General features: G+C 40.5%; 1 protein-coding gene across 2 annotated transcripts; it reads left to right on the top strand.

Annotated features, from left to right (window-relative positions):
* The first annotated feature begins 3,750 nt into the window (after positions 1 to 3,750).
* Positions 3,751 to 21,268, top strand: LOC110966850 (integrin alpha-6-like). Of its 2 annotated transcripts, XM_051952865.1 has the most exons (26): positions 3,751 to 3,978; positions 9,367 to 9,494; positions 9,626 to 9,705; positions 10,399 to 10,660; positions 10,847 to 10,978; positions 11,064 to 11,277; positions 11,364 to 11,557; positions 11,653 to 11,750; positions 12,345 to 12,472; positions 12,553 to 12,642; positions 12,791 to 12,852; positions 14,000 to 14,169; positions 14,252 to 14,392; positions 14,855 to 14,970; positions 15,103 to 15,259; positions 15,351 to 15,434; positions 15,516 to 15,595; positions 17,411 to 17,488; positions 17,569 to 17,671; positions 17,811 to 17,981; positions 18,143 to 18,244; positions 18,356 to 18,466; positions 19,106 to 19,204; positions 19,389 to 19,514; positions 19,718 to 19,798; positions 20,377 to 20,524. In XM_051952865.1, exons 1-25 carry the CDS (start codon positions 3,803 to 3,805, stop codon positions 19,784 to 19,786), a joined length of 3,171 nt encoding a protein of 1,056 aa, XP_051808825.1. In that variant the 5' UTR covers positions 3,751 to 3,802; the 3' UTR covers positions 19,787 to 19,798; positions 20,377 to 20,524. The 2 variants fall into 2 exon arrangements, with proteins under 2 accessions (XP_051808825.1, XP_022072033.2); XM_022216341.2 differs by lacking the exon at positions 19,718 to 19,798 and having other exon boundaries at positions 20,377 to 21,268.
* Positions 21,269 to 22,229: the final 961 nt, after the last annotated feature.

Raw genomic sequence — 22,229 nt, 5'->3', positions numbered from 1 at the left:
CTAGAAAGATATTCTGCCAGGCCCACTGTAACTTGTTACACATTAACTGAGAAGATTCATGCCTCGTATCTGGTGTTTGTGAAGGGTCTTAGATTTGTAACTGGTTTTAAGGTGTGAATTAAAGAGCACAAACAAATAAAAGGCACCTTTTCTCTTAGAACACTGTCTATGCCTCACCTTTCTGTCTGTCCTGTGTGTGTTTTATGTTTCACTTGGGTGTGCACAGCCCTCAATGGCATAATGTAGGAAACAGCTTGAAATAAACATGATAGGTTAATTTGCCATGAGGGCAGGTGATGGTCACAGTCACAAAGAAGAAAAAAATTGCATGAAGCTTAAGTAATGACGCCATGGGTGGTTGGTGTCATTTTTGAGCGGATTTGCAGACAAAAAAAAAAGAGAAGATTCATGCCAGCAGGACTCATTCATCATTTCTCCATCCCGTGCTGTTCTCAGAGGCATTCATGATTTTTCAGCCAACAAATGTTTCATCCATTTTTTCTGATCTGAATCACAACCACCCCACTCCTTCTGAGGTGAGCTGCTGTCAGCGAGCTCACATGCTTAGTTATGCTCAGAGAAAGTGCAGCGAGTTAATGTGATGCCGTTGTGAAAGATCTTGGCTTTGGAGTTCAGCACAATTACGCAACTGCTTTGTGTGTGTGTGTGTGTGTTTTTCAGTGTCCCAAGGCCACATGTTTCTACAGCGTCATAAACACACCCAGCTCACAGTCACACACCCTCAGGTGAGTGACGTTCCTTGAGTGTACCTGGAGCTGCAGCTTTCAGAACAAACACTGGGCTGTGGCTCGGGCGAGTCCAGGCGGTGCATTTTTAACCTATGTGTGTGTGTCAGAGAAGACTGATTTCACTGTCAATCCTCCGTTTTAGCACCCGAGGGAAGGTTTTTGCTCCTCTGCTGTTGTAATACCAAACATGCTGTACACGGGGAAGTACACATGACTCACTTCTTAATTCTGGGTAGAGATAATTAAAATAATAAGTAATGTGCGCAAGGAAATTCATATTTTGTTAATAACTGAAGCGTAAAATCATAAAAATGAGTGACTCTTTAAGATAAAGACTGATTAGCAGTCAATAATATGCATACGATAAGTGATTAATTATGATTGTGTGCGATTTAGCTCCTGATAGAGTTACCCAGAAATGATTCAGAGATCAGTAGGCCGACTCAAAGATAAAAATGTAATTGATTGTTTGGTACTGGTTTACATAGCAGTCACTTCTATGGTACTTTATCAGTATCTTTAATGTTGTTGTTGACAGAATTTGCAGAGAGTTGGACTGCACCTCTTTAGTTTTTATTTGAACAGAGTTTCTAATTAGGTCCTTGCTGACTCAGAATGATTTGTGCACCTTTGTTGTCCTGCAATGAGGGCTGGATGTGGCTTTTCAGTCTTTTTATGTGTAGACAAGATGTGTGACCTTAATGTCAAAGGAGGACAGTAGTAGGAGAAGAAGAAAAAAATGGGGGGGGGGGATAAGAGTATTGGCAGGCTGTGATATATAAAGTTAACCCTCCTGTTGTCCTGCGGGTCAAAATTGACCCGTTTTAAAGTTTGAAAATGTGGGAAAATATATATATTTTCACAGTGAAAACTTCTACATCTTCAACATTTTTGAAATTTTTTTTAGATTTTGTTGGTAGAAAAAAAGAAATGCTTAAAAAATGTTTCTTTAAAAACATTCAGAAAAAAAAACTACCAAAACCCAGTGAAAATTGCTGTATTTTTATTCTTTCTTTGAAAATATTTATAATTTAATTTTTTGTTGTTTTTTTATTTCTACTTCTTGCCAAATTTGGAGATTTTTTAAAAATAAAACTTTTAAGGAATTTTTGGAATTTTCTTCCTGAAGATTTTGCAAATTTTTATACATTTGGGGAATTTTTTTGCTGAATTTTTGGAATTTTTTCAGAGAAAGGAACAATATTTTTTGGTGGCCGTAAATGAGGACAACAGGAGGGTTAAACGAACGAATGAAATCCAGTGAAAACAATCTGGGATTATTTTTTCTGAAGCAGACAAGAAAAGATAAATAAGAGGCTAAAGAGCTAAAAATCAGGGAGATAAGGATGGCTGTCATTTGATGTCAGGTAGAGGATATGTCAGTTAATTTTGGGCTCCTGTTAGAGCTGTATCAACAATATATTTGTACACACAAATATACTTTGGGAACATTAATGTTTATAGTGAAGAAAATGGATAAACAAAGGGCGAGCTAAGCTAACACACATCACCTCACTTCAAATTCTGCTGTTTTTATCAGTGATAAGCCTGGTTCCTGTTTCTGACCTTCTGCAGAGTCATAAATCACCATCTAGCTCCTACTTTGAACACCAGCTAATCAGGACAAGGGAAAATAAACAGCTCAAACACAGCTAACGGTCAGCTGGTCACATGATTTGGGGATTCAAGAATGAGATTTTGAGTAATATTATCAAGACATCTGCCTCACATGTGACCCAGCATTTCTGAAACTGATTGAATTACTCTGTTCTTGTGTTGAACTACATTTCAAATGTACCTTATTTCCTCAAATGTTCATGAAAAAAATCAATCCAAGTAATGCTGAATCAGCTGATCTTTGCTCAAGCTTTCCCAATCTCGCTAATGAAGACTTAAGTTGATAACAGATCTGTATAGTCACCACATTCTTCCCTTGCCCTTTTCCCTTCCCACTCTCCCCTCTTCCACCATTATTTGTGCCTTTTATAGCACTGTATGTGGCCAGTTTCTTTCTCCCCTCTCCCTTCTCTGTCTGCCCTCTTTCTCTGTGCGCAGACAAAGCCAGCGTTGTCTGCTTGCGACGCTGTGTTGTGGGGACAAGCTTTGGGTCAGCGTCTCATGGAATGCCTTGAAAATCATCTAGTAAGGGAGTGTGTTAATGTGCCGGTCTGTGCCCAGTCTGCTCTCTGGCTGCTTCTGGCTCCGTGACTCATCTAATGAGTCATTACAGAAGACACAGGCCCTGCGGTGATAACATGTAACAATCTGAGTGAAAAACGCCAGGGGGACTGGAACTTTAAACTTAACTAATTTCCAGCTTTTGACTTCTGGTCTGTGGTTTTAGAGCAGCTACTGAATTGCAAATACACCAGTTGCTGCTGCATATTTCTATTTTTTCTGTTGCATTGCCAGAACTGTGTCTTCACTGTCACTCCCACTTCATCTCATTGTATTGTTATTGTTGCCTAGACTGAGTATCAGAGAAAATATCTGTATTGACTGGCTTCTCCTCTCTCCGAGTGTGTTGCCTCTGCTCTTTTTTGGATGGATGTTTGATATCTGTAAGCATGAAAGCATGGAACAAATGTGCAGATTGCACGCTCATGTCACTGGGTGTTTTGCCAGTATCTTCCCTCTTGTGTGACTTTGTATATGTTTTTGCTTACGCCTGTTTCCAAGGGAGTTTAACAGCAGCCTTTATTACAGTGTACTACTCTGAGATTTACAGTCAGTGCAGCCAGAAGCACCATATTTCTGCTGCTGTACATGCATTTGTAGGCAGCCTTAGGCATGTTTGACCCACTCTGATTACACTCTTGACCTGCTGCAAACTAACAAAGAATTCATGGCCTCTAACTGAAGCAAAGTTAACAATGAAAAGCTGGATTTCATGCAACCTGAGGTGTGGTGGGATGGTGTGTGTGCCAGGAGAGGCCGGTGGGAGGGGCGGCTACAAGTGGACCTGATTCAGCCCTGCAGCAGCAGTCAGTCAGTAGCGCTCTGCTCCTCCTGCAATAAGGACTCACTTCTTACTAGTTCCAAGGGAGTTTTCCATGGAGGGCCGCTTCACCTGTGGACTCTGGCTGGTTGCCTTTTTCTTAGGATGTGGGCGACTGTCGGCTTTCAACCTGGACACGGATAACGTCCTGAAGAAGAGCGGGGACCCGGGCAGCCTGTTCGGCTTCTCTCTGGCTATGCACCGGCAGCTGAACCCGGTGGATAAGAGAATGTAAGAATTTTGTTTTATGGGGGAAAAAAAACTGTTTGGAGGCTGTTAGCTAACTTTGGAGTCGTGTTTGCTTCGGAAACGCCCTTCTGTCTCAAAATAACTTCGTGTAATTAAAATGTTGATTTCGGGTTATTATAACTGCTGAAGTGAGGAAAAATCGCATTAAATCTACTTTTAAAAGACGTTTAATTAAAATATCGCGAGAATTCTCAAAGTTGAGCTCAGGTATGTCGCAGGTAGCTTCAAAGAAATTTCAGAACACTGTACCTTTAACACACCTGTTGAAGTGAACTGCTTGTTAATGTTTTCTTCCAGGTGACCGATTTGTAAATTTTTATGTTTTTCTTTAGAAACATCCACAGTTGCTGACTTTTCCTCAGAGGTGGTTTTAGGTGAAACTGTGTCTTAATAATTTAGGGCCAAAAACATGTCACTGAATCACTGCTGACAAATTCATGTGCATTGTTTCACAGGAGGTTTGTAATTCTGCATAAAGGCTAACTGCCATCAAGTGGTCACTGGTTTAAATAGCCTGATTATAAACTGAGCAGTCTTTCATCTGGGGAGATGTTTTCACTTTGTTCTACAAGAAATGGGCGTAGATTTAGTATGGGTGTCCTCTCCAAAGAAAATTTGAGCATGAGACACTTGATTTCCTGCACTTGGGCGACTTTTCATGCACCAGTGTGTGCTTTTTTGTGTCGATTTATGCTGGAAATGTCTTACATATGTAAAGTTAAATATTGTTATTAGGGTGACAAATGTTCTAAATATTAAGGGAGACGTATCTCCTGCATCTTCCCTGAAATCAGTGCTATGATGAACCACACGGAACTATGTATTTGTCAGTATTTGTGATTAAGCAACTTCAAATTGTGCTGCATTTCCATAATCAGTGGTTGAGGAAGTATTCAGAAATTTCATTCAAGTAAAAGTAGCAATGCACCGCTGTAGAAATATTCTGTCACAAGCAACTGTCATGCAATAGAGTATGAAGTAAAATATTCTGTCAAGAACCGCACCGTACTGGAACATGGTCGAGAATTTTAAGGTAAAGTGTAGCTATCGCAGTATTTGAGTAAATGTACTTAGAGTTTAAAGTATTGTAAACTAGCAGGAGTGCAGACAGCATTAGTGCTTCTAGTAAGGATCAAAATCAAATTCTGGGATTTATTGTGTAAAGTGCTTTTATTACACAGAACAGATCAATACTTGGGCTTCTCTGCCGTGTGTCCAGTCAACTAAAAGGATAAAACTGTGCAGCAGTTTGTATTTGTTCAGCTAATACCTGAAGGTCACAAACCAACAGTAAGATACGCTGCGCTACCAATTACTAGCACTCCCAGTTATTAAGAATCCTCAGGTCTTAAACATCCTCCACAGATGTTAAATGTAGTTTTTAAAGTTTTACGCACTCCTACTGCTGCTGCTGTGCATTCACACACACACACACACACACACACACACACACACACACACACACACACACACACACACACACACACACACATAGTGCCAGTTACTGTCCCAGTTCCCAGCTGTGTCTAAATAAAAGACACATGGTGATCGGCACGAGACCAAAGCTGCCACACAAGTCCCCCCTTACTGCAGGTTGTAAAGTTAAATACAAGAAAGGCAGAACATGCTTGGATTCTGTGACTTGGAAAACAACACATACATGTAGGAATAATGTTGGCTGAGTTGTTAGTGGAGGTGTCAGCTGCTGAAACAGTTGGGTAATTAAGTTCTTGTAGATGAATTTCATATTTGATAATAAGTTATTAAAGTCATTTTTAAGCAAAAATGTCAAACATTTGCTTGTTCTGGCTTTTTAAATATAAAGATATGCCTGTTTTCTTGATTATGTGTGATACTAAAGAGTATTGGACTGTTGGTCACCATGAAATTAAATTAAACTGTGACTAAAAGCAATTAGTTGTCACGAATCGCTGATATTTATTAGCTTAAATGTTAACTGATTACTTAAAGAAGCCAGTCTGCAGATGAGGAAAACATGTTATTTGCATCCGTATTGCAGTATTTCAGTGTGTTTATTTAACAGGATGCATGTGCATTCACCATAATCACTCATTAAATGCAGTACACTGTATTTTTCTACACACTAGAATGGTTTGTTGATGCAGTCTGTTGTCATATTGAGCGTGACCCATCAGGAGCATGTTGCGTTATGCATGTGTGTGTTTGGATGTGTGTGTGCATGTTGGAGCTGTGTTTATTTTGTAGCGTTCATGTGGCTGTTACAGAAGTGGAATGTGCTCTCACTGTGGACTCTGTGTGTGTGTGTGTGCTGCCTGTGGATGTGCGAGTGCCTGTTTGGTGTGTTTTAATGGTGCTGATGCATGCTGTGGCTGAGCACTGAGGCGTTGTCTTGTTGTCAGTCATTTGGAAGAGTGTCAGAGGGCTCAGAGTGCTGCTGGATACATTCCTAACCTGAGGCAGAGAAAAAGAAGAGATAGGTTTTTTTCTTATGTTCACTGTCATTCTCCATCTCCATAAGAGTTCACAAATGTCCATTGTGCTAAAATAACGTGTGTGTACTTGTGTTCCCCCACACCCATGTTTCTTTCCCCACTGCTGGGTGTGTGTTCACTGTGAGTCACAATCCATTGCCAGCCATGGATGCCAACTTCCAGTCAGATTTATACACTTTTTTAAGTCCTTTTACGTGCAGGGATGAGTGATACATGTACCTGCTGGAGAGGGCAGGACCTGTACATGCATGTGTGCACGCATCTGTGCCTGCGACTGTGTGTGTGTGTATGTGTGTTACATTCCATGCTGGGTCATAATTGCCAGATGGAGCTATCTGTCTGTATAATAAAATCAAGAGAGAAAGCGCAAAATGCATGAGCGGGGGAGAAGAGGGAGGAGGAGAGTGAGGGTGTTGGGAAGTTTAAGAGCTTGGACTGAGTTTGAGAAATGTGTGGGAGAAAGTAAATGCATATGTATGTGTAGGCTTTTTTGAAAATGAAATGAGTCTGGGGAGATGGATAGATGCAGCAGGAAGAGTAAAGGATATGTAGAGACGCTGTGAGAGAGAGAAAAGTAAGACATGTCAGCAGGTTCAGTAATAATGTTGCTCTGTGTGAGAGAAATGAAAGAACGACTGTGAAGTTTAATACTTCACTGAACTTTCTGTATTGAGTGTCCGTAGTCGCTTTATTGAATAGAGAAAAACCATGAGAGTCAGATTTAGTCCCCCGGCCCCCCCTTTTCACTCAGGTTAGTTAAGGTTATCCAACATCAAAGAGAAAGGAGCTGGAGAAAAGTAAGAAGTGATGTCTGAAAGAATGCAGAGAGGAACATAAATCAGTTTTACATCTGGGCACCAAATACAGCCGTTATTCAACCAGTCGGATTCTGAGATCCTGGCAGATGGATGGAGGGAGAAGTTGGGTAACACATGTCATGAACCTCTGGATCTGCAACCCATTTGGATGTGAACGCCTCTAGTTGATAGTGTGCCACTGGCTGTTGCTAGGCGACGGGCTGTGCCCTCGCCGGCAGGCAGTTCGCTGCCGAAAAAAACAAAAACAGCACACCTCTTTCAATGGGATGGCCACTGTACGCTGGTAGCTGTGTTGTCCTGAGCAGGGAAAATGTGTCCCACTGCCATCGCCAGCATGTGTGTGTCATTGTACACTTGGACACACGCACACACCCTCTCACTGTGTTTGTCTTTGTCCTTCCTGTAGTCTAAGCCTGCATGTTGGGGCTTCCTCTGCTGGTGGTAAATGATTAGATAAACAGCTGGGTCACCGTCTGTGGAGCAGCAGGTCGGCTTTATCACAGCGCTACTCATTGACACGTCATGTCAGCACTTCACACTTCCGCTCCTAAAGATTATTCTAATGTGTTGCAATAAAGATTGCCCAAACGCATGTGAATCATCTCGCAATTAAGATTGTTCTGTAAATATTTTAGTGATTTGAATCACATATAATTAAGAGGTGTAACTTTACATGTCTATGCCCTAGTTGCTCCATTGTTAGTTGCGTTTACCCCAAAGCAAACAGCTGATAGAGGCAGAATTGTGCAATGTGACCATGCATTAATTCTTTAGACTCTCGTCCAGTATATCATTTTCCTTTCCATTTTCCCCGACTTCAGGCATCTCTCAGGATAATGGAAGCAGAGATGTGCCCACCTGGGATTCACTGTGAGAGTTATCCCCTCTTTGAAGTGATGACTCATTTGAAACCAGCTCAATTTTAAAGCCCCCGATTTCACTTAGTTTGAAAACATGTTGTGTCTTTGGTACGGTTGTGAACGTACAGATGAAGAGATGACTCCAGACTGTGTGGTATCAAATGTCAAGTGTCAGTCACTCCCCTTATAATTTACAAAAGGCTGGATTGCACACATAACGGCCGGATAATGGTTCAAATTATAGTGCTCTGGTTTTCGAAGTAAGGCCAAACCAATCCAGTGGTTAAAATGGGACAGACAGTGTGCACTTGTCTATCTGTTTTGATTACGATCACTTCTGCTACTGCACTTCATTGTAGGGAAATGAAATTATATTTTCTCAGGGTTTTGCGTTTGAATACATCTCAGCATTAAGTGTGACTATGTGAAAAGTTACAACAAGCCTTATTTTTTGATTTATTGTCCTTTGCTCATCCCCACCATGCCTGCTGAATATTCATGGTGATTTATGCTGCCTTTATAGTTTGACATCATCTCCCATGTGTAGCCAGCGTTGTTGACTCGAGAGGTCTGCACTGCAAACATGCTGATCACATTAGGCACAATCGCTCTGCTATATGTCTCAGTAAATTCCCTCCCAGATGGTATGTGTGTGTATATCTGAGAATGCTTTGTATTCCAGCTAAAAATGGCTTTGCTTAATCTCATCTGGGGAAGTCAGCGTGCTGCCCAACGTTAACTCTGGAGGTCATCGGACAGACAAAGCAAACCAGGGAGAGATCCTGGAACACGCACTGAGAGAGAAGATCAGTGTGGATGTTCCCCTCTGTAAACCTGCACAAAGCATCATTTCAGAGGATGACATTGTTGACTTGTTTGATTGACTCAGTAGGAGACCATGGGAACTGGATGCCATCGTCAAGGCTTGGGCGTGACATTTGCCCTTGTCCTTGGCCCACAAAGGCAGCGTCTGTGTTTGTATGTGAGCCTGTGCACGGAGAGAGACAGAAAGCCTGGTTCAGTCATCCACAGCAAGCGACTGAAAGGGGTCTTTGACTTTGCTGGACTGTGAGGACATGGAACATCAGCTTGGTGGCGGATGTACATGTGTGTGTGTGAATGTGTCGGCTGTATGGTACTGTCAACTGGAACGTGTGATATAATGGAATGTGCAAGTGGAAGAAATGCCAGAGTGTCACAGATTTGATTGTGTTGCAGGCTGTTGGTTGGCGCCCCCAGAGCCAAAGCCTTGAGTGGTCAGAAAGCTAACGTGACAGGAGGCCTGTACAGCTGCGACATGAGCGCCACCTCTCCTGGATGCAGCAGAGTGGACTTTGATAATGACGGTGAGATATCTGCTGACACGTGCAGCTCTTTAATATGTTTTTTTGGCTACTGTGGACATTTTTTCACCAAAATTTGACTCACGTGATGCTGTTTGTGTCTGTTTTTGTTGCCGGTGTGTGTCCTTGTGTAGAGGATCTAACAAGCGAAAGCAAAGAAAACCAATGGATGGGAGTGACGGTCAATAGTCAGGGGCCAGGAGGCAAGATTGTGGTAAGGCTGTCTTTGTATTTGAATATGAATACTTTATTCTTATTGCTAACAGTATCATTAAGCTGCCCAATCAGGTACTGTAAAATCAATAGATATTAACAGCAATCACACTGGAAATAATGTCCCTCTCAAAACAAGAAAAAAATCTTATTTTACCTTGAAATCATTGAAAAAATCTGCCAATAGAACAAGTGAAAAATGGCTTGGTAAGATTTCTTGAAATAAGATATGATAATTAGAATATTGAGATCTTAAAATTAGCTTGGAAAACTTATTTTAAGCTATATTTTAACAGGATTGTCAAGCTTAGGTGTCTTAAAATTAGCCAGACATGCTAAAGAAAATAGCAGTTTTTCACTCAAAAATAGATTTTTGCTTTCGTGTAGCCTCCTAGTTTGAGATGTATTAAACTAATTTTGAGTTTTCTTGTAAGATACAACTCAAAAGAAGATAATTTCAAGATTTTTTGACTTAAGATATTTAAGATGCATTGTCTTAAAACAAGTCCCTCCATCTTGCTGAAATGTCACTTGTTAAGTGAATTTATCTTAAATTGAGTGAGATGAGACGTTTTGACTAAACTAAGACAAACAGACTTGGTAAGATTTTGAGTTTTTGCAGTACACTGCAGATGTATTTTTTGTTCAACTCTCATTTTGTCAGCTTAACTGTGTACTTCTGTTTCCTTGTTAGACTTGTGCCCATCGCTACCAGCGTCGGACCAACGTGAACACGGCCATCGAGTCCCGTGACATCATCGGTCGCTGCTATGTGCTGAATCAGGACTTGACAATCAATCCCATATCGACTGAAGAAGGAGGCAACTGGCATTTCTGTGACAGCCGGCCCAGAGGCCACGAGATGTTCGGCTCCTGCCAGCAGGGCCTCTCTGCTACCTTCGACGACGACTACCACTACCTCATCTTTGGAGCTCCTGGAGCATACAACTGGAAAGGTAGCTAGTCTGGTGTGCATTTACCTGATTTATTCAGTTTTATGATAGCGTGAACGGCACTGATGCTTTCTTCAGTCTACTGTTCAACATTACTTCTTAATTTAAGATCACTGTGTTATGGACTTTGCTTACTTTTTTTAAATTTACAAAACAATCTGTTCCATCTTCTCTCCTCCTCCTGTTAAGGCGTGGTACGTTTGGAACAGAAGAATGAAACTTTTGTGGAGCTGGGCATCTTTGACGACGGTCCATTTGAGGTGGGAGATGAGGACGAAAAGAACCCCGAACTGGTCCCTGCTCCTGCCAACAGCTACCTGGGTAAAAAAATTAACTTTCACTGTCTTCTATTTATTCAACGAAGCATGTTCAAGCACTTAACCAAGTCTGTCCCTTATCCGCTCAGGTTTTTCTCTGGACTCAGGGAAGAGTTTGACCAAGAAGGGCGAGCTGACGGTGGTAGCCGGAGCTCCCAGAGCAAACCACAGCGGAGCGGTGGTGCTGCTGAAGAAAGGCCACCCCGACAGCAACATCTTGCTGGAAGAATACACCCTGGAAGGAGAAGGACTGGCCTCGTCTTTTGGCTATGATCTGGCTGTGCTAGATCTCAACAGGGACGGGTGAGTGAATCCAGAAATTGTGCTTTGAAAAGTGCTATCATTATCATTATCGTGACTCATTATCATGAAATGCTCTTGCTTGTTAGCTGGGAGGACATAGTGGTGGGAGCACCTCAGTACTTTGAGAAGGATGGAGAAATTGGAGGAGCTGTGTACATCTACATCAACAAAGCTGGAAAATGGGACCAAGTCACACCCACCAGAATAGACGGACCCCAGGACTCCATGTTTGGTCTGGCTGTGGAAAACCTGGGAGACATCAATCAGGATGGTTTCCATGGTGAGGATGCAGTATTTGTGCATGTGTGTAGTACTGTCTTTTAATCATATCTGTTATCAAAATGTGTAATCACATTTTGTGTTTGTTGCTGTCAGATTTTGCAGTGGGAGCTCCTTATGCAGATCACAGTGCCGGGCATGTTCACATCTATCATGGATCAGCCTCAGGACAAGTGTCTAAAAAAGCTGCACAGGTACATAATAAACTGGTGGAGAAAATGTTCATGTGTATCTCTGCTGCAGCGTTTTGTTTCATAAGAGTAACACATTTAAATTTTTTCCAAATATTTAATGTTTATATCTAAGAAAACCTCAAGAAACTCTGTTCTCCCAGTAATGGAAAGATGGCCAGTTATTTTAACTGTCATGCTTGAATCCTGAAAGCTTTCTAAGCAACGTACGTCATATAAAAATAAACACAGATCTATGCATTGATTTGCTTGTAGAAGTGGTGCTCAAACTTTTTCAGGAATTCCCCCCCTTCAAAAGTTCACATCTGCCATTAAGGATCCATGAATTTTAGGGGAAATGAATATCAACATGAAAATTAACAATGTCTTTATTGTCTGTATTCCCTGTGTATGACATATTCATTCAGCTTAGGGTTATAACTTTATATGGGCTATAGCTTATTTTAAAAAACAACTTAATTTTACATCAGATGCAGGCTATTGATGTTTTTTGGTTTGTTTTTTGTTGTTGGGCTTGAATTCTTTAAACCAAGCTCAGTATAAATTGAAATAATAAATGCAGTACAATAATTGGCTTTAATGTTCTTTTTGCTTTAGGTTCTGTCTGGAAAGCCTTTAGGAGCGAAGCTGTTTGGTTACTCTTTGGCCGGCAACATGGACCTGGATAAGAACTCCTATCCCGACCTGGCTGTCGGATCTCTGTCAGATGCCGTCTTTGTCTACAGGTGAGCAGGCTCGTACATTAATCTGATCACAAATCTTCTGTGATCTTTAATGAGATGCTCACTGAGTTCTGTCTTCCCAGAGCCCGTCCAGTTATTAACATCAAGAAGGAAATCAAGTTTATACCGAGTGAAATCGACCTCACCAAAAAGAACTGCGGCAACAGCTTTTGGTACGTGTGCACTTAGTTTTACTGGTTGTGTTTCTGATGAAAGTCATTCGTCATTAAGCACAGTGATGATTTTTACTAAATTCAGTAGGTATTTCCTTTGATTTCAAATGCTATTTCTGATTGTGGATGAACTGCACTTTGTCCACAGCTTGACTGTTGAGGCTTGCTTCACCTACACCGCCAACCCCAAGAGCTACACTCCCAGGCTGAGTAAGCTGAGCCACATTCTTTACCTCTAATGTCTTTTTAAACCTTTTTCAGGCACTTAATATGTAGCATTGCTGCTTCCTCAATCCATTAATATGAGGGCATTCTGTTTTCCTGCCATAGTTACTTTTCTGTTAATGTTCCTCACAGCTTCATTCAGACAAACCTGCGATACACACACAATATTTGCCATTCATGTGAAAACTGACACAACATCCAGTGATGTATGCAACATAATATTACAAACAGCAGTGTATCGTACTGTACAAATAACTAACAGCCTACTTTGTTTATGATTTCTCTAATCACTGAAAACTTTGTCCATGTGTGATGATAATCTAGCTACGACTTTGCTAATAGGAAAACAAAAATACCCTGACAGCTGTGATGGAGCTCAGGACTCAACCTGAAGAAGATTGCTTTGTAAGAAATGATTTAAGATTTATTTATTAAGCAGTTTCTCCATGGGACTCAGTAAAGTATTTCTGATTCTGGTTTAACTGCAGCTGATTAACTGCTATTCTGTATGGGACAAGAAGGTTTGTGAAGAAAAGTACAGCGTGGTTGCCATTAGTTCCTGATCCATCCTGTATCCAGGTCAGGGATCATTTAGAATTGCTTCAAAAAGTTAAAGTTCGGAGATGCTGACATGGATCATGCTGCTGTTTGATGCTGCAGGTATTTAAAAAACGCAGACGAGTGACTCCTACAAACAATTGAAAGCGACAAACTAGACTTTTAACTTCTGCAAATCTTGTGGGGAAAAAAGCCTTTGGATTACATTCATTGTTATAAATGAAAGCTGTTACTGCAATGACATTTTCTTTAAAGGATATTGCAGTTCTTAGGCTAATAGATTTGAAGTTGTAGACCAAAGTAAAAGAGGAAGGTGTTTTGTGGTATCTTCCCTGTGATGTTTTGGGTGCTGACGTGGAAAAAAAGTCTTCCTGAAATCACTTTGCACTACTTGAAATACCACTGCTTTATTCACACATGAAGCTGACACGTTCATATGGCGTCAAATCAATGGAAACAAGTTCATGTTTGAACTTTATTGTCAGTAAATGCATAAACTAATAACATCTGACAATACTTGTAGTTTTTTTTACTCCTTCCACTTATGCTGTATCCTCTCTTCTGTCCCATTCAGCTTTGGCATACAACCTCGAGGCCGATGCTGACTACAGGAAGCTCGGTCTTATTCCCAGAGGGACCTTCATCGAGGATCCCACCGCTGAACATAACTATGAGTCAAAGGGGACATTAAGCATAGACACCCAAGGGAAGAAGAAGTGCATTAGACGCAAACTTGCTGTACAGGTAAATATAATGTCTGTGCTCTCCAGTTATCAAAGTGCATTGTGACTCGTGGGTAATGTTGTCTGACACTGTCGTCTCATAGGAAAATATCCGAGACAAGCTACGTGGAATCCCCATCGATGTGTCCGTGGATATACAGGACGCCAAACGTAAACGGAGACAGCAGGCAGCTCCACTGACTCCTGTCCTGGACGCCAATGAGCCAATGATAACCAGATCAGAGGTGTGTATGACGATATTCAGCATATTAATATATAATTTTGCTGTAGATGCATTGTTTCATGTTGCATGTGTGTAAATGTTGTGCTCCTACACACCTGTACAAAGCCAGTATTCAAATGGACATGCACAGTGTTATCTCTGCTTTTTGCACTGCATCATGCAATTAGGATTTGCACTACTGTGTTTATAGCAATTATTTTTGCACTATTGTGTTTATAGCAATTATTTTTGCACTATTGTGTTTATATATTCCTTCTAGCTGTATATTTCTGTATGTATTGAGTTATATTTAATTTTATTACTACTATTTTTTCCCCTTCCTGTTCCTCTTTCTGTAGTTTCTTTGTTTTTTTATTATTCTCTTCCATATTGCTAGGGTGACCCAACAGCCGAAGCCAAATTCCTTGTATGTTGTGTACGTACTTGGCCATTAAAGCTGATTTTGATTCTCATGTGCTTGCAGGTGAACTTCCTGAAAGAGGGATGCGGCAGAGACAATGTGTGTGAGAGCAACTTGGAGGTGAAATACCGCTACGGCCACAGGTCAACGGACTCTGAGACGTTCACGCCATTAAAACTGTAAGAACACACACGCATACTCGCTTTTGATTTGATTGTGTGTCGTTTTATTTTGGCCTTTTTCTGCCTCTCACGTTGATCTACACAAGACTTTGAATGCACACACACTCATTAACTTGTGTCTGTTTGAAGGGAGAATGGCGTACCGGTGATCTCGCTCAGCGACCAAAAGGACATCGCCTTAGAGGTCACTGTGACCAATAAAAACGGTGATGATGCTCACGAAGCCTACGTGATCGTCTCCCTGCCCCGCTCACTGACCTACTCTGCTTCTCGCAACTTAGATAATGTGAGTGTCTCCTTCTCTTTTCCCCTTTTCTCTCACACACATACATAATCACCCATGTGTGGTTTTGATCGGGGCTTTTTATTGTTTTAAGGAGCGGCCGGTAACCTGCATAGCCAATAAAGACGGCTCCAAGGCTGATTGTGAGCTGGGAAACCCCTTCAAACGAGACGCAGAGGTGAGAGAAAATCCCCTTTTGGCACCATCTAACTAATTTGTAGAAAACCTTTTATAACTGTGTGTGTCTGCATGTTTATAGACGACCTTCTACGTTATTTTGGGTGCAGCTGGCATCTCTTTCAACACTTCAGAACTGGAGATTGATCTTCAACTAAAAACGTAAGTATATACACACGTGGACAAAATTGTTGGTACCCCTCAGTTAAAGAAGGAAAAACCCACAATTCTCACTGAAATCACTTGAAACTCACAAAAGTAACAATAAATAAAAATTGATTGAAAATTAAATAATCAAAAACAGCCATCACTTTTGAATTGTTGATTAACATAATTATTTAAAAAAACAAACTAATGAAACAGGCCTGGACAAAAATGATGGTACCTCTATAAAAGATTGAAAACTATTTGACCAGAGTGACATGATTAACTCAGGTGTGTCATTTAATTGACATCACAAGTGTTTCCAAACTCATAATCAGTCAGTCTGCCTATTTAAAGGGAGACAAGTAGTCACCCTGCTGTTTGGTGAAAAGGTGTGTACCACACTGAACATGGACAACAGAAAGCGAAGGAGAGAATTGTCCCAGGACATCCGAAAAAAAATGATAGACAAACATCTTAAAGGTAAAGGCTATAAGACCATCTCTAAACAGCTTGAAGTTCCTGTGACAACAGTGGCTCATATTATTCAGAAGTTCAAGACCCACGGGACAGTAGCCAACCTCCCTGGACGTGGCCGCAAGAGGAAAATTGATGACAAATTGAAGAGACGGATCGTTGGAATTGTATCCAAAGAGCCCAGAGCAACCTCCAAAGAAATTAAAGGTGAACTCCAAGGCCAAGGTACATCAGTGTCAGATCGCACCATTCGTCGTTGTTTGAGCCAAAGTGGACTTCATGGGAGACAACCAAGGAGGACACCACTGCTGAAAAAAACTCATAAAAAAGCCAGACTGGAATTTGCAAAAATGCATGTTGACAAGCCACAAAGCTTCTGGGAGAATGTCCTTTGGACAGATGAGACCAAACTGGAGCTTTTTGGTAAGGCACATCAACTCTATGTTCATAGACTCAAAAACCAAGCATACGAAGAAAAGAACACTGTCCCTACGGTGAAACATGGAGGAGGCTCAGTAATGTTTTGGGGCTGCTTTGCTGCATCTGGGACAGGGTGTCTTGAAAGTGTGCAAGGTACGATGAAATCTGAAGACTATCAAGGCATTCTGGAGAGAAATGTGCTGCCTAGTGTCAGAAAGCTTGGTCTCAGTCGCAGGTCATGGGTCTTCCAACAGGACAACCATCCAAAACACACAGCCAAAAACACCCAAGAATGGCTGAGAGAAAAGCGTTGGACTATTCTAAAGTGGCCTTCTATGAGCCCAGATCTGAATCCCATTGAACATATGTGGAAGGAGCTGAAACATGCCATTTGGAGAAGACACCCATCAAACCTGAGACAACTGGAGCTGTTTGCTCATGAGGAGTGGGCCAAAATACCTGTTGACAGCTGCAGAACGCTCATTGACAAATACAGAAATCGTTTAATTGCAGCGATTGCCTCAAAAGGTTGTGCAACAAAATATTAAGTTATGGGTACCATCATTTTTGTCCAGGCCTATTTCATTAGTTTGTTTTTTTAAATAATTATGTTAATCAACAATTCAAAAGTGATGGCTGTTTTTGATTATTTAATTTTCAATAAATTTTTATTTATTGTTACTTTTGTGAGTTTCAAGTGATTTCAGTGAGAATTGTGGGTTTTTCCTTCTTTAACTGAGGGGTACCAACAATTTTGTCCACGTGTGTATTCAAGCTTTTTTTTATCTTGCAACAGAAACTGCTGAATAACTTTGATTATACTTAGAAATACAGCAGATTCACTTCTCTAATGGAGTGTACTCAGTATATAAAGCATAACAGTTGTAGGTCCGTGGGAATATCCGTTTTGACATGTTTTTAAACTTTGATCAACAGGACAAGCGACCAGCAGAAACTCAGTCCTGTCAAAGCAAAGGCAAAGGTGGCCATCCTGCTGCAGATGTCTGTATCAGGGTAAGAAACACTCACATATGCAGAAAACACACAAGAATGCATTGATTCATGCTACTAACAAGGTATTTCTGTCTTTTCAGACAAGCCCAGCCATCTCAGGTCTACTTTACAGGAAAGGTCAAAGGTGAAACGGCCATAAAGACTGAAAGTGACATAGGCAGCGCCATCATACACCAGTTCAGAGTGAGTACAGGGAAGCTACTGGATCAGACTGCTCTTTGATAGACAAATACATCTATTTATGTCACTGAATAGAGTTCTTTATGCACTGTAGTATAATTAACATATCAGCTAAGGCAGGACAATGTTCCTGTTTTTGCAGGTAGTCAACCTGGGAAGGCACTTGAAAGATCTCGGTACTGCCTCCCTCGACATTTACTGGCCAAAGGAGACCCAACAGGGAAAGTGGCTGCTTTACCTGATGAAGATCAGCTCCACAGGACTTGACCAGATAGAGTGCACTCCTACAGGGGAGATCAACCCTCTCAACAAGGTACGTGAAGGCATCACTTCAGTGTATGGTATTTACTTCCGTGCAAGCTAGGTTTTTCAGTTGACATCTATTTAGTGAAAGACAGTTTTACATTAATTTGGACAGATAAAGATACTAAGGGAAATGCAATAGGCGAATAAACATTTCTTCTGTGCTTTAAGGAACCAGTTAACTCCAGGACGAGAAGAGCAGCAGAAAACACCCAGGGATCTGACAAATCCACTTTCTCTCGCTTAACTGAGAACCACGAATCAACATCTCTAGTAAGCCGCGTTGACCATTCTATTCTTTTGTCTTACAGAGTTGTATTTTGTGCACATTTCAGTCTTCAGAGGGGGAATCTATAAGTAACATTGTGCTCCCTTTGTTGACAGTCCTGTGGTAATGGGGCAACTTGTGTGAGGATAAGGTGCCCCCTGCGGGGCATGGACAGCAGTGCAGTCATCACGCTCCAGTCTCGCCTCTGGAACAGCACCTTCATAGAGGTATCAAAGTGTTTTTGCATCAGCTCTGATGTTAAGATTTGAAAAGAAATCCATAAATGCTTTCTGACAGGCGTATAATGCACACTTTATGTGAAGAATCCAAACTAAAATTAGAACTATCAAAATGTGTATTGGTCTCATTTTCAATTTTTTTGGTAGTTTCTGGTGAAATGGTAATAAACTGTAAACTTATACTGATTTGTCTTGATTTTGGCACACTAAAAACTAAAAATGCAGGAAATTTTGCAATATAAACTTATTAACGCAACAAAGAATTTAAATATTCATGTGTTCTCTCAGTTCATAATCTGGCAGTGTTAAGTTTGTACCAGGTATCCTTCCAACACAGTTTATGCATTTTACATGTCACATATTGTAGGTCCTTATTATAAACACATTTTATAGGATGGCAAGTATGAGAAAATCCATGTTTAGAGTTCATGAAGGATGATAAAAGCTGAACTTCCTTCTAGTTAAATGAAGAATTGCTGAATTATAAAGACTTTTAAAACTAGGCCTCTAACACAAAGTGATTCTGAGAACTTTTCTTAAAGAAGCAAAGATTATTGAAGTAAATTAATCGTCTTCTTTATTCAATGACAGTCTCAACCTGATCTGCTCCCTTTCTCAATAAAACAGGATTTTTCCAACTTGCACCATATGGAGGTGATAGTGAAGGCCGCCCTGCATGTTGATAGCACGACGAAGACAACAGTGCTGCAAAATGCCGAGACACAGGTAAGTAAACGGATTCAATGCGACAGTAGTGGACCCAAGAAAGGGACAGGATTATTTCATTTAATATAAAAGGTTTAAATTGATGATGTCACTGTACTGCGCAAACACAAAAAAAAGTGTATGCATATAATCATATAAACAGACTTTTAGAAGCTTTTTTTTGCCACTTTATTGTGTTCCCCAGGTGAGGCTGACGGTGTTCCCAGAGAGGCGTGCAGCTCAGTATGGAGGAGTGCCGTGGTGGATCATCGTGTTGTCCATACTGCTTGGGCTGCTTTTGTTGGCTCTGTTGGCTTTCGTTCTTTGGAAGGTAGGACTGAAGGATGCAGACGCAGTACATATCCATCTCAAAAACATATACTCTACATTTTCAGGATTTTAACTGAAAAAAAACATGTCTCTTAAGTGTCTAATTTTGAACAGCTAGCAGTCTACGCAACTTCATTTACAGAACAACAGCAGGTATACATGACGGTGATTACACACATTTTCTAATGATTTCCCTCTCCTCAGTGTGGACTCTTTGGGAAAAAGAATAAAGAGGACCCTTCAGAAAAAGAGAGACTGACATCAAATGCATAAAACAGAGAGAGGGTAAAATTACCCGGCCTGAATGAGTCGAACTTCTTCTCTTGCTCCTTCTTGCTACAAAAGTGCTGCTTTCTGGTATTAGGCAGGCAGTGGGCAGTTCTCACACTGTGATATGAATGCTGTTGTAAAAGCTGACTTATTTCTGCAAAGACCTAATGCCTAAAGGATTTACACACATGATTATGTGTGTATCATTTACCTGCATGGCCAGGCCAGGGGAGGTGATAAGCAATGACTGTTACTGCTCTGAAGAACACCAGGGGGGCTGTCCTGCATCTCTTTCATTTCATCTCTTCCTCTGTTTCCTTTCTTTTTTGTTACTATTGCACATGCAGTCACTTGGTCTGGAGGTTTCTTTCATTCTACATTCAAAAACAAGGGAATTAGACCACGTTTCTTTTCTGTATAGAGGAGCACAGATGGCTTTTCTACAACTCTCACTGGATTCATTGCATTTTGGCGCCTGCGAAAGAGACTGGTGACAAAAAAAAAAAAAATCTGCTTTGCTTTCTCTGAATGTCTTTAAATAGCCTTTTCTCAAACAAAAATATTGAGTGTGCTTTCCCCTTTCTTCTCTGCAGTGTGGCTTTTTTAAGCGTGCCAAATATGAAGACAATGTTCCCAGTTACAATGCAGTCCGGATCAAACGGGAGGAGAGAGCGGTCAACCCTGGAAACGGTAACTGGGAAAACGTGGAGAAGAAGCCGTGGATGACAACCTGGCATGACAATGAACACTATTCTTAACAGCCAATGGAATCTGACAATACACTTCACTGTCGCTTACTGACGAACTGCCAGTTTCACTCGTTTTTGCTGCCCTGCCTTCACACAGTGAGGACTGTAAATATCAAAATACAAGGAAAATCATTTGTTTAAAAACAGAAAAAAAACATTTGTAGGACTAAATACTGGATCTTTGCTTCAGGGGCTGATCTGATCTTGAACAAAGTCTGTATGAATCACTGGAAGGAGATTTATGGTGTGGGAGACGGTCCTGCACAACTACTGTCTGTTAGAGCTTTGGAGCTTATTTTGTACATTCACAGTGTTGATGGGTTGGGGGGTATGGAAATGTTTCTAGACGTTTTGTACATTGTTTTTGAATGTTTTGCAGAATTGTTTGTATTTATTCGTGCGAGGAGTACTTTCTGTTACGTGCTCCACAGGCCAAAGATCCATGCAATGCAAACCATACACAGGAGACTTTTTTTTTTTTTAAACTAAAATCTGTTCATTTTCCACAGTTTAAGTGCATTTTTTTTCTCCTGTGCATCTGTTTAAACAGCTGATACATTTTTTTGTGCTCGAGGTGGCTCAGAATATACATAACCTGTAACTTATCCAGTTATCAAACATTTGGTTTATAAATACAACCCAACCACTACAAAACCCATCTTTTAATCACCGGCTGCACAATAGGAAGAGCATGAGAGCCAACAAAGTGTTTTGTGAATAAAACTTTTAAATGTCATATCCATGTGTCTGGGGTGTAATTTTGTTTTATCAAATGATTTCAGAGTCTCATGTGATTTGGCATACAGGTCATTTTATGGCAACACATGTAAAGTCTCAGCATATACAGCCAAACAGCCATAAAGATTATAGGGATGATCTGTTTTTGTCAATCTCTAGATGTAAAAAAAAAAACAAGAAAAAAATCTGTTCTCAGGGAGATTTTTGGTGACACACATCCTGAACCTAGAATTCAAGGTGTTACCATTAGGCAGGAGGAAGCTTAATATTAGAATAAATAATAGTAGGAATAATAAAGGAAGGTGTGATCAGTCAATAAAAAGTATCTTCAGCAACAAGAATGGCATAATGGAATCATTCTGGGATTAAATAAAGACACACAGCCTGAATCCACAAAAGAACTGTAGCAAGTTCTCAATTGTTTTTTTCCCCTTTTACAGCACTTTATATGAAGCTAATTGAGAAAAAAATATTACTGTGCTATTTAAGAGCAACCTTACTCGACTTTAAGTTCCTAAACATAACATCTAGAAGAGCTATATTGATTTAATATAGATTTTTAAAAATGAGAACTTCTCAGGTTTGACTGTCTTTCCTTAAGTCTTATTTGCTTTTTGTTTTAAAGATTCACTGCATTAACTGTAGCTGGTTTCATTACTTTAAACTGTCCTTTCATTACTTTTAACTTTACAAAATCACCAGTTTTATTTATGTAGCGGCAATTCACAGTAAGATGACAAAGATCATAGAGAGAAACCCAACAAATCCGAAGATTCCCTCGTAGCAAGCTGTTTGACAACAGTCTCAAAGATCAGGCAATGCAATTTATTTTTTAAAGCTGTTCTCTATAAATTTAGGCACTTTTTCTGGGCCTGACAATGTTTGTTTGATCTATATGCCTACTTGAACGTGCATTATGATGTTACCGCTCTGTGATGCATTGTCCAAGAAAAGTTTTC

Source organism: Acanthochromis polyacanthus, chromosome 9 (genome assembly GCF_021347895.1).
Source record: "Acanthochromis polyacanthus isolate Apoly-LR-REF ecotype Palm Island chromosome 9, KAUST_Apoly_ChrSc, whole genome shotgun sequence".
Taxonomy (NCBI): domain Eukaryota; kingdom Metazoa; phylum Chordata; class Actinopteri; family Pomacentridae; genus Acanthochromis; species Acanthochromis polyacanthus.
Note: the sequence above shows the minus strand (reverse complement) of the source record. Positions and strands in the feature narration are given on the sequence as shown.

Excerpts from the sequence above, each read along its gene's own strand:
- LOC110966850 (XM_022216341.2), top strand. The coding sequence starts at position 3,803 with ATGGAGGGCCGCTTCACCTGTGGACTCTGGCTGGTTGCCTTTTTCTTA. Across the intron at positions 15,260-15,350 it reads CTTCTCGCAACTTAGATAAT|GAGCGGCCGGTAACCTGCAT; the intron begins GTGAGTGTCTCC and ends TATTGTTTTAAG. Across the intron at positions 17,489-17,568 it reads CTGCAGATGTCTGTATCAGG|ACAAGCCCAGCCATCTCAGG; the intron begins GTAAGAAACACT and ends CTGTCTTTTCAG.